This window comes from Nothobranchius furzeri, chromosome 6, assembly GCF_043380555.1.
Source record: "Nothobranchius furzeri strain GRZ-AD chromosome 6, NfurGRZ-RIMD1, whole genome shotgun sequence".
NCBI classification, from domain to species: domain Eukaryota; kingdom Metazoa; phylum Chordata; class Actinopteri; order Cyprinodontiformes; family Nothobranchiidae; genus Nothobranchius; species Nothobranchius furzeri.
In genome coordinates this window covers 79989709-80001860 of record NC_091746.1, presented here as the reverse complement: position 1 = coordinate 80001860, position 12152 = coordinate 79989709, and the positions used below count along the sequence as shown (strand labels likewise).

General features: G+C 39.2%; 2 protein-coding genes across 5 annotated transcripts in view; one reads left to right on the top strand and one right to left on the bottom strand.

The window, feature by feature from the left end:
• The window catches only part of dnaja1 (DnaJ heat shock protein family (Hsp40) member A1), a 12009-nt gene extending 7180 nt beyond the window's left edge, over positions 1–4829 (bottom strand). The window contains exons 1-4 of one of the 2 annotated variants that reach the window (XM_015943670.3): positions 4701–4829; positions 3502–3654; positions 3238–3430; positions 2180–2284 (exon numbers count right to left, since the gene is read on the bottom strand). In XM_015943670.3, coding sequence (XP_015799156.1) covers positions 2180–2284; positions 3238–3430; positions 3502–3633 — 430 coding nt within the window. In that variant the 5' untranslated portion in view covers positions 3634–3654; positions 4701–4829. Of the gene's footprint in view, positions 1–2179; positions 2285–3237; positions 3431–3501; positions 3655–4474; positions 4668–4700 lie in introns of those variants that run through there. The other variant, XM_015943671.3, reaches the window with a different exon arrangement.
• Positions 4830–4848: 19 nt separating this feature from the next.
• Positions 4849–12059, top strand: aptx (aprataxin). 3 transcript variants are annotated; one of them, XM_054744810.1, is made up of 7 exons: positions 4849–4945; positions 6715–6761; positions 6941–7219; positions 7345–7404; positions 7876–8102; positions 11499–11602; positions 11686–12059. In XM_054744810.1, the coding sequence occupies exons 1-7, from the start codon at positions 4906–4908 to the stop codon at positions 11838–11840; spliced, it is 912 nt and encodes a 303-aa protein (XP_054600785.1). In that variant the 5' UTR covers positions 4849–4905; the 3' UTR covers positions 11841–12059. The 3 variants fall into 3 exon arrangements, with proteins under 3 accessions (XP_054600785.1, XP_015799158.1, XP_015799160.1); XM_015943672.3 differs by lacking the exon at positions 4849–4945 and adding an exon at positions 5008–5933; XM_015943674.3 differs by lacking the exon at positions 4849–4945 and having other exon boundaries at positions 6740–6761; positions 6885–7219; positions 7345–7412.
• The last annotated feature ends 93 nt before the right edge of the window (positions 12060–12152 follow it).

Below are 12152 nucleotides of genomic sequence, written 5' to 3'. Positions count from 1 at the left end.
TGGCCAACATTAGAGAAACAAACATTTTTTCATTGGCCTTTAGAATATTCTAATTTTCTGAGATACCAGATTTGATGTTTTCATTGGTTGTCACCTATAAATATCAAAATTAAACGTAATAAACATCGGAAATACATTGGTCTGTGTGCATTGCATGAATATAATGTACAAGTTTCACGTTTTGAATGGAATTACTGAAATATTTTCAACCTTTTGATGATATTCTAATTTACTGGCCAGCACCTGTATATTAACTGGAATAAGTTATCTGCTCATATAAGATCTTTTTCCTCTGCCTTTTTAAAAACTCTCTCTATGAGTACGTGAAAATGATTTGTAATAACTGTTTTGTAGCCATTGTCTGACTTTCCTTTTGTTGCACCAAAGCAGGATTTATTATTATTATTATTTGTCCAGTTTTCTTTAGTTATCCATACATTAATCTTCTCAGTTGTCTTTTGTTAATTATTTTTGGATTGAGTTTGTTTGTTCTATGGTGTACTCACTGCCTCTGTCTTCTTGTGTTTTATTTCTCTCCAGTAGGAGGACCTACTCGTAAACAAGATGTTTCATCTCAAGTGGTTTCATCCTCCTAAAATATAAGTTAATAAATAAATATATAGTCTGGCCACGACCCATAGACGGAGCTCAGTCGTGGGGCTGAATTTACGCTTTCAAACTGTCTCTGCATGCTACTGGACGTGGCACTTAAAAGAAGAAGTGAATAAATCATTTTTCTAAATGAAGGCCTTAAGTACCTCCATCTGCTCTTGACACAAAGAAAAGCCTGTGTTTAAATAGTCCAAAGATGATGCCAAAGCCGCTTCAAACGAGCAACCGCCATCGTTGGATTTTTCGCTCAGTTGCAGTAGCATCCCGCCCACTAACTCGATAAGAGCGCCGTGATTGGCAAAACTGGTCTGGTCTGCAGTGGGGCGTGGCTAGACAGACCGGCAAAGCAAAATCATTTTGCTTCTGCTATGATCGGTCTAGAACTCTAGGCTAGTCCACTCAAACACACAAATATGTACTTTAAAAGCGTCGTGTGATGAAAAATCCACTTTTTGGAGGTTTTTAGTATGTGTTATTGTTTCCTCATGAAAAACACCACCAAACCTGTTTTTGGCTGCATTCGTGCATTTTCCAGTTTCAGCTAAATTTTTTTTTATTTTATGTTGAAATTCCTGAAATGGCCTAATGTACAAGTTGTATGTCACTCCATCCTCCTGCTCCACTCTTGGAAGCTAATCTCTGGTCTGAAACCTGCCTCCCCAGGCCAGTTCAGGTCATGTGACAGACTTGGGGGTTAGTGGTTAGTGCGCTGAGCTGACATACAGGCTCACATCACGGTCTCAAAAATAACCTTTTTCTTCTTTTTTAGCTACACCTGCCAGTCTGACGTTTTTAATCCTTTATTGGTCAACTGTTTAAAATATAAGGTCTAATATGTTTTTTTTGCTTTCTTTGTTTATTTAGCCAGTGTGAGTTCATGTGAGGTGAGCAGAGCAAATCAACTAACGTGCTGCTTGGAAATGACCAACTTCAAAAGTCTTTAGAGACAAAAAATATCTTGCAGAAAATAATCAATAAAATTAAAATATAAAAACACAAAATCTCCTTCAGCTGGCTAAATAAATTACTGCCGGCATCACCGGGATTCAAACCCACGTCAACATATTGCAAAACTTAGATGGAAGGCTGATGCCTTTATCACTGGAATACCATAGCAATACACTTACCAGCTTGCCTAAGGCGCAGTTGTAGGCATGTTTTGTCGGAGCAGGTGTGGGCGGAGTTTCACTGAAACTAAACATTTTATTTCTGGGTATAAATTCAGGCCGACATAAATAACTCATATTGAAGACATATGACATCTCAATAGAGCCAACGGTAATTTTTTATCCTATACTTTGTCTACCTTTGCTCTCAAAGGTTTAAAAAAGCATGATATGGAACCTTTAATGACAGATAGTTGTGTTTTCAAAGCTGTAAACAACTTGCTTCACCTGGGTCAGGCACACAGCAGCAATACTAAACCCTAGTGGACATTTCTACTCATAAGCATCAATAGCTTTGGTACTGGTATCAACTCCACATAAATCAGTAATCTCATCAGATGAGTGGAAAGCAGCACACATTTAGTTACAACTTTGTTGTACATCTACTTTTAAGGACGTACCTTCACATTTGTCACAAATGCAGTTCTTCTGAACAGAAAGTTTTTTCGTGGCTCCATTGTAAAGATCCTCTAATGTCACAGAAATCTGATGAACAACGTTCTTCCCTGTATTAAAACAAAACAGCAGTCAGACGTCAAAAAATTCTGCTCATTTTCAAGACTTGCATAGGTTTTCAGGGATGGAGATAACATTAACAGTTCTCGGTCTGTCCACCGTTCTGCTGGGCTCTGCCAGGTGATCGCAGATTACATCAGCATAAGACTCATTGTCTCTGCCAAACATTTTATGTATAAAGCCCCTTCCCACCCCAAATCAAGGGGTCCCAAGGTGCTGAAACACTTTCACAAATCTCAACACAATTAATTTCATTCAGAAAAACAACATAAATACTAAAAAGCAAAACAACTTTGTGTAAAGGGAGAAATAGTTTGTAGATTGTCTTTAGTGCTACAGATCAGCACAAACTTTAGACAGAATGAATGGAGGCCGAGTTACACAGCTATAATTTTTTTAACTTGTTTTATTAACCAAGCTCTTTGCAGAAATATTTATTTATAAATTCCTTTTTTCTGTTTCATTCAACAAGCCGCTTTAGCCCTTCTCCTCCCTCGTTGCCATGCTTTTTCCGCCATGTGCGTATGAAAACAAAGGCACTGCGCAAGCGCGTTTTACCCATTCTATCTTATCGCGATATTTCATTTTCTTATCATTGCCCAACATTGTACCGGTATTACTGTGAAAGGTATGATATGGCTCAGCCCTAACAGCAACACAGTTAAATACCCTAACATGGATGTTTTTGTCCTGTGGGAGAAAACTCGAGTGCCCAGAGGACACCTACACATGCATGGGGAGAACATGCAAACTCCACGCAGAAAGGCCCAAGCCAGATTTTGAACCTGCGACCTTCTTGCTGCAAAACAACAGAGCTAGCAACTGTGCCTCCTTGCAGAAATGATGACTCATGTATACGAGTCATGTAGCATGTCAGAAGGAAAAACAAAACTGTCTCACAAAAATGTCTATGTTCCTATGTGAAAATCAGCTTTTTACCAACCTTTTCGCTCTCTGTGCATCCGACTACCTCCACCAAAAAATAAGTCAAATATATCCATGGGGGATGCAAAGCTACCACCACCGCCACCACCTCCAGTTCCTCCTTCCTTTATTGCTTTTTCTCCTCCACGGTCATATAGATCTCTCTTCTTGGCATCTGATAAAACCTCATAGGCCTGTGATATCTGCTTGAACTTCAGAGAGAAAAAAAAAAGCTTAAACACATTTGTTATTGTTTGTGATGAAACAAAAACAAAACACTTACCTTCTCTCCCTCAGTAGGATTTTTGTCTGGATGATATTTCAAGGCTAGCTTGCGGTAGGCCTTTTTCAGTTCGTCTGGGGTTGCATTTGGCTTCACACCAAGTGTGTCGTAAAAGCCTGTTTCCTTAACCATGTTTGACTTTGACAGATGTTTCTGTTCAATTAAAAGTAGAATCAGTTGTAATAAATTTGACATTTACTACAAAAAAACTTACATTAACACCTTCACAAACATACCTAACGAAGACGCACGTAAGTTAATAGTGTAAAGAATTAGATTTTCTTGCAAGATTGTGAAATATGTTATTTTAATGCAAATGCATTTAACTAACTATTTAACCTGTACTTGAATTAATATAATAATTAGTAATGACAAAAGACTTACAATCTTACCAGAACACGTTATTCAAGTTAATATAAGAATACAAATCTTAGTTTTGCTATTTAACTTTAATTAGCCAGTGAGAGCAGAAGTTTCCCGTTTACGTCGCGAGGTGTTTATATCACTCAGTATTTTTAGGTAGGAGTTAACAGAAAACAAACAGAAGAAACATAATTTGTCTTCGTCTATTGTCTGAAAACATTTAAGTGTCTTATTTTCATAAACGTTTATATGACCGTATGGCTTCCAGTTTACACAAAAAAGAAACGATAAGGCCCCATGTAGCTGCTTTAGCTAGTGGAACTGGTGTTGTGGCGAAAAAAGTTACCCTGTCATAATGCGCATTTCGTTACGGGTAGCAGTTGCTTCCGTTGAAAAACCGACACATCACTAGCCCGTTAAAAACTGAAAAAGAAAATAGCTCTGTTCATCAGCACTTTACAATAATATTATAAACAAATGTTTTGATGTAACAGAAATGTATCTATCACGCATCAGTACAGTATATAGGAGAAAACGGTGTTGATTTGGTGGCTAAAATCAAGTCTTGGTAACTAATTGTAAAATTTAAGCAAATAAAACCACGAGTTACCTTTTTTTTTAAATCATCTTTGACTTCAACACAATTTATTAAAAATGGTGAATAAAGCAGAGATGACCATCGCGAGAAGAGGCTTGATTACAGGGGTATTTTTCTCGGTACAACACCACATTAAAAATCCAACGCTATCAATGTTGTTTTCCTCTATTTGTTAGCAAAAAATTTGACCTGAGACCGGTATATACAAAATATGACTTGAAAATAGCTAATTTCCAACCTTATATGAAGACAACTAAGACCCTTTCAAGGCCAAACCGCACATCGACTGTCTTCTAGAATCTTCACCCGTGTCCCGTGCTGCGTCCAAACGTTTCGCCCCGTTACGTCACTTTTTGGCGACGAAACCGTGTGGCAACACCCCCTTTAGCCAAAACCGATGAAGAAAACAAGCGCACGCACAGAAAGAATGGCGATGCAATGCAATGGACTGTTTTGCAATTTTTTTCTGCAGAAGTGGAAAAAGTCAGTTTACTTTAAAATTTACATCTCTTGCGCTGCTCAATTTACCTTATAAACGCGGTAGGCTAGTTTATCCTACTAAAGTACTAAATCCTAAATTAAAACGGTTGTAGGATCCTGAGTTTAATTTAATGCTAAAAAAAACAAATACCGAAAAGTTCAGACTTTTTAATATTAACGTTAAATTGAAAACATTAGCCTGCACCTGATTCCTGATTTGAATGATAGTAATGAATATGTCAGTTTTCTTGCTGAGGTTGCCTCTGCTAGAAATGTCAGTGCTGTTCTTAGATGAGAAATAGAAATAGAAAAGATTGTTTGGTCCAACCTGCTTAAATAAAAACTGATTATGTGTTAATTGGAGAAAAGGGGAATATGTCATGTTGACATGTTGCAATTTATATATTTAAGCACTGGAAAATACAGGATAAGGAAACAAACAACTAAAAAAACATAACAACCACACAAATAACACTTAGAGGGCTGCTGTGTCTAAACTGAAATGATGAAATAAATGTATAGTCTTGGTTAATTTGTTGTCGTTCTTTTTAAATTTTCCATGCTGTTCCAGTCACTTTCTCCATTCATCCCGGATGTTTTGCCCCCTTAGATGATAGTCGGGCTTTAGAGAAGTTCATTTTGAAGGCGTTCTTATTTAGAAAAACACATTTGAACAGTAAAAAAAACTATGGTTATTACGCTACGAAATGTTCTAAAAAATAAAGCTCTGACAAAAACGTAAAATTCGCTTTTCTTTTGCTGAGTAACATTTGTGATAGTAATCTTGATGACGCATTTCCGGTAGATGTGGTGGTTACGTCATATTTGCTCGCCGCCGGAGAACGCTAAATGACTGATAAAATGCCAATTTGCTGGCTTATCAGTAAGAAAGGAACTCACAGACCCATCCAGCTGCCGCATTTACAGACAGTCGTGTTGGGTCGAGGCCCAGAAACGACTATCAAAGACAAAAAATGCTCCAGGCAACAAGGTAATTTCTCTATTGTCGCTGCGCCTCATTTGTAATGCGTAACACGCGTGTAGTAGTTTTTTTTTACATTGTTTTTGTACTTAATTCGTTCAAGTTTCTTTCCTTCTAAGGATAATTAGAATCAAATTAGGTTTTTAAAAGACCTGCGTATTTTTAGACTTTTATTTTGAAGGACTAAAATAATTCAGCTGGCGCTCTGCCATTAAAGCAACTCAAAGACAGCACATCATGTAAAAATGCACCATTTACATAGTTTTCTTTCTAAATCACATTCAGAGGCCATTATGATAAAAACGTAACAAATACGGTCAGCTTCAGAAGCACAGCAGGCGTCCTCAGACCATTCCTGAACTATTCTACTTCTGGTTTATTTTAACTTTTTCTTTATGCAATTTCATAAATTTTCCTCAACCTTTCAAGTTTAATTATAATTATCCTTTTCAAAACAAAACTTTTCATTGCAGGAGTACGTGATCATATATTGTAATGTGAAAACATCAATTTACTTTTAGGATTTTCCAGGTGTATATAAATACATTGCATATTTAGCCACTTAATTTTTCTTGAATTATATATTCTAATTTTTACGCTGTAATTGGTAACTAAAGTTATGGCACTGAAGAAGACCAAAAGATCTGAGTAACAGCGTGCTCAAATATCTAAAAATGACATCCTGTTCCCCCAATTTAATTTTATTTATTTTTTATTTAAATTTGTCACTAATTAGCTTTGTGAAAATAAAAATCCTTTAACCTGTTTAACTATTATCCTTCCCAACCAGTTGAGCTGAAAGCTGAATGCAACAAAGGTTATGTGAAAGTTAAACAGGTGAGAGAGTTTGGATTACTAATTTATCAGCAACAGAAGCACAATTAATAATTATATGATGATGTTTGTTGTTAAAGTCTCAGTCTTGACAGTATTCTTTGAATATGCTTGCTGTGTGTTTAGCAGGTCTGCTCTCTGTAATAATCTGTATTTAAACTTGTCTATGAATGGCTCCAAAGCTGGGTTTAAACCCCACCTCTGTGGACTCTGCGGTGGTGGGAAAGGGCAACGAGGTGAAAATGAAGCCTGGACAGCATCTTCACGTTGTCAATCAGCTTTACCCATACACTGTCCAGTTCAAAGAAGATCTCACTGGAAACGACAAGAGAGACAGAAGACCAAGAGAGCCTACAGAAGAGGATGGAGAAAAACAGAAAAGCACTCTGACTATGAAAGCAACAATACACACAGAAAAGGATGCCGTGTCAGGCAGTCCTGTAGAAGCTACAAAAACAAATGTGAGAAGAGAGATATGTGTTTCTTTCTTGTTTTATTGTTTATTTGATCATTTTTGGACCACCTGTATTGTTGGTGGTCATTTTATTTCATGCAGATAAATGTTGTTTTCTGATATTTGCCGTAGGTAAGTGTTGGACATTGGAGCCAAGGCCTGAAGACTTCAATGCAAGACCCCAGTATGCAGGTATACAGGTACTGCAATATGGACGACTGCGTTTTCTTAAAGAGCAAGTCACCCCTACCAGATTCTTAATCAACTCTCACTTCCTGTTTGAAAAATGCAACAAATGCTGTTGCCTAGCAGACAGAGAGGGCGGAGCCGCTAACAAATACACACACACAGGCTCACAACGGCATTGTGACATCATAATGTACCAGTTTACATCATAGCATACCTCTTAGCCAATAGCCACGGCAGATTTAAATTCCAATGCAGTGCAGAGTTTTTACCCGACGACGGTGCAACACTGACAGTTTTAGGCAGAATATTTAAATTTTAACTAAAATGCACTGAAGTACCAAATTATTGACCACACATGTCTGCAGCACAATTAGACACACATTTATATAGTTTATCAGCAAAAAAACGTTGATTTGGGGGTGACTTGCTCTTTAAACATTCTTAAACTCGCATAACTTTGTCTCAATTTTCCAGGTTTACAAGGATGACCGAGTAGTTGTCATTACAGACAAATACCCCAAAGCCCGCTACCACTGGCTAGTCCTTCCATGGCAGTCGATTCCCAGTTTGAAGGCGTTGCGTGAAGAGCACTGTGACCTGCTGAAACACATGCAGCAGGTCGCTGATCGTATGGTTCAACAATGCCCAGATTCGGGTTCGGTACGCTTCAGAATGGGGTACCACGCCATCCCGAGCATGAGGTAAACCGAAACCGCACGGGAACCCCTCACTTTATTATTTATTTCATTCAAAGAGACACCACTCTTTTTTTGAGGTCTTGCTTTATTAGAGGTACCTCACAAAAATCATGTTAATTTCATTATCTGTTGCTTTAAAATAAAGGTTACACCGAGTCACTTTAAAGGGAGATGACGTGTTTTGCACGTGTTTCTTAGCTGTTAAGTCATTTTCAAACACCAAAGCTTTTGGTTTTAGCACATTTCATCACATAAAGCTTGCCAGAATAATTAGCTATTCGAGACACATTTTGACCATAAATTATTTAAGGAGTTATTATAGACGCCTTGACACGCGATGTCACACGCCGCCGGAGGGCAAGAAGACCCATCGACCACCGTTCATAACATCTGTGCGTTGTCGATAAATTCATCAAAATTGTGGCGAAGTAAAATTTCAGCACGGTTAACACATGCAGCTCTGTAGGCTGCACAACAGGACAGTAATGTAAAATTTTACAGGTTTTCAGCTGACGAAATGCGCTAAAGACAACGGCCATGAAGAGTTAGACATCCATATCATGGCTGATTCTGGTAATCTCCAAAGAAGGTCTTTTAACACTAACCTGCACAAAGCAGAAGAGATCCGGTTACACCTTCGTTGTTTCAGCCGTGTAAAGTCCAGGCGGCCAGTTCTGAGGACTGTCGTCCCCACTTCTCATTAGCTGTTTCAAATCTGGAAGCTTTGCGCTCACCAACGTTCACTTTAGGATGTATATATTTTTATCATCTGCACAAAGATGTGTTAGATGATTTAAAGTAGCAAAATCTAAATCCCTAGGTTTTATTTTATTAGCTGAAATCACGGCGATACAGATCCGGATAGCGGCTAGAGGTGGTATTTTTGGCCCCCAGCGTTGTGTGCATGTGCCCATTTACCCGGATGTAACATTCAAGGGGTCTATAAATATGTTCGCCTAAGCCTCCCAGTTCCATAGATGGCTTCCAGCTTCTTAAGCTTTATTGGGGGCAAAACAGGTAATTGTTTTAAGCCCAGGTGCGAGTTATGCCTCTAGGCAGGAAGTTGACCTCTCTTCGCCGGCCCCTTTAAGAAGGAGCTTGTCACTGATCTGGGTGTGAAGTTGGATGGTCCGCTCTTGCTTTTTCCATCTTTGCTGCCTATGCAGGCTGAACCCGCTAGTGTCGCAGGCTCACTTGGAGACTGTAGTCCATGCTTTATTACTTCTTCTCTAGACTACTGCAACTCCCTCCACTCAGGCGTTAGTAAGGCTGCACTTGCTCAGCTTCAGCTGGCACAAAATGCTGCTAGATTCCTGACCGGCACCCGAATGCAGGAACACATCACGCCTGTATCGGCTCATCTGAAATGGCTTCCAGTTTCCTTTAAAGTCAGGTTCAAGATACTTGTTTTTGTTTTTAAGTCTCTGCAGGGCTGTGCTCCAAGCTATCTGTCCGAGTTACTCACTCGATACAGCCCATCTCGTGCACTTAGGTCATCACAGCAAGACTTACTAGTCGTTCCACGTGTGAAATGCTCGACTAGAGGAGGCAGGGCCTTCTTGGTTTTGACCCCACTTCTTGTTTTGTCAAACAGGAAGTGGGAGTGGAGTAAAGGTTGGTTTATGCTTGACGCGTCCGCGAGATTCGCACGGCTCCGTGCGGCGAAATTGCGTCATTTTAACAACCACGCCCCTCCACCGCGCCGCCGCACGGCCCAAAATTTCCCTAGGAAATCTTTTAACCACGCGGACGGTCGGACGCGGAAAAACATGGCGGACTGGCAAGAACTAGTATGGCAGAGGTTCGTAAATCCAGACTAGGGTTGTCACGGTATGAAAATTTAACGTCACGGTTATTGTGACCAAAATTATCACGGTTTTCGGTATTATCGCGGTGTTTTTTAAACGGTGTTGCATATGTTCAGAAAGCATTGATAGTCCTGTTCTACACACACTGAAATAGTTTAGAAAAGGTTTAACAGTGTTTATTAAACCTAAAATAACACAAAGCCTTAGCAAAAGTGCAACTTTTCACAAGTAAAGGAACAAATAGCTTATTTTTCTGGAACATGTTACAGTAGTCAGTGCAGGTTTAAATGATACAAATCCAAACATTCGAAACATAAACAATATGTAAACAAATCAAAGAAACACCACTTGTTTTCTCATATACTTGTTTTCTTCTTTATCAAAATGAAAATCTAAAACTCCAGTCCACACTTGACTTGAGCACTGTACAAGTCAACCTTAAGAAATATGTATTTAAAATAAATAGCCACTTTAAACAAATTACTAAAATAACTACTACACTATGTAATCAAATCCAAATGTTCAAGTATAAATGGCATTGAATAAGTAAACAAATCAATGACAAGGAACTAATTGTATATTTCTCTTCATCATCAACAAATAAGATGCTTCATCCAGCAACAGGGTGTCCGTGACACGGTTTAAATGCTGGCAGAGGACGCTGCGGCTGCAGCATATAGTGACTCGTTGCATTCTCCCTCAACCAAAAGTCCTCACGTCATGCATTTAAGCTAAAATGCTAATGCTAACTTACCTTGCACTGGCTGTAGAGACGTGAGTGATCGTCACACAGATGTGCCATTAGATTCAAAGTGCCTTCTGCAGACACTTGTTTCCTGCACCTTCTGCAAACGGGATAGCAGTCTTCTATTAACTGTCCCTCAGCGTTTTTCAGAAATCCAAAATATGCCCATACTTCCGATTTAGTCTTCTTTGAGGGCTGATGGATGTCCTGGGCGCTGCCGTCTCCTCCTTCGGCCGTTATTTCAGCTTCAAAGTTTTGGTTGCAAACTAAAAAGTGCGTGTGCGCGGGAACTTCAGCAGAAGCGACGGTGGCTGGTAAGGGTCACCGCGCCTAAACCGCGGCCACGGTAAACCCACCGAGATAATTTAGTTTTTTAAAAACTGGACTGTTATTTTTATTGTCAACTTTTTTTACCGTTTACAGCTATACCGGTTACCGTGACAACCCTAATCCAGACATTTGTATGATTCAGCTCTCAGAGATCACCGTGATCAACACGTTGTTAATAATTCTTGGAGAGAAATAGCTCGCACTGTCGGAAAAGACGAGGACGCGGTTAAAAAATGCTGGAATGCCATGTTGTAAACAACAGTACTTTCTACTTCTACTATGGTGTAGTGTTGGATGCATGCTGTAGAGCTCCATGCTGCCCCCTACAGTTTGGGAGAATATTGGCTCACCGCAGAGACAAGCCGCATGAACCATAAACGCTGCGAGTTGTGACGCGCGTTCCATCCGCGAGCCGCATCACCAAGCGGAAAGTAAATGCATCAAGCATAAACCAAGCTTAAAACTCTGGTAGGGGGTGACTTGCTCTTTAAATCAATATTCTACAATCTGTTTCAGTCACATTCACCTCCATGTGATCAGCCAGGACTTCGACTCTCCCTGTTTGAAGAACAAAAAACACTGGAACTCTTTTACAACCGACTACTTCATGCCGTCTCACGGTGAGAACAAATATTGAGTTTTTGGTAGCTCAACAGTCTTGAAAGACGAACCAAAACACACATCTGGGTTTTTCTTCCTACAGACGTCATCCGGATGCTTGAAACAGACGGGAGGGTGACGGTTAAAGAAGGCACCAGTGAGCTGTTGAAGCTGCATCTCCGCTGCCACGTGTGTCACAGAGAGATTCCCACCATACCTGCTCTGAAGGAGCACATCAAATCTCACTTTTCCAAATGACACATTGGTTTAAAGAACTTTACAAGTTCTTTGTTCCTATTTTGTAGAAAAATGTTTAGTTTCAGCAAAAACTAAAAATATTCAAATAACAAAAGTGTCGATTATTTCAGTTGAATTTTTAACAACGTGTCACATCAGGCATTAGGACAGTTAAGTCCAAGTTGTTTTTGTTACCATTATCGTTACATATGCTGCATTAAAGGCTATCTAAGAGCTAAATTCTGTTTTTTCTCTCGACATGAAGCATATTCAGGAATTTTTAAAAGATGGCTGCCTTATTTACAAAAGTTAATTAATAGTGAATCACAGAAA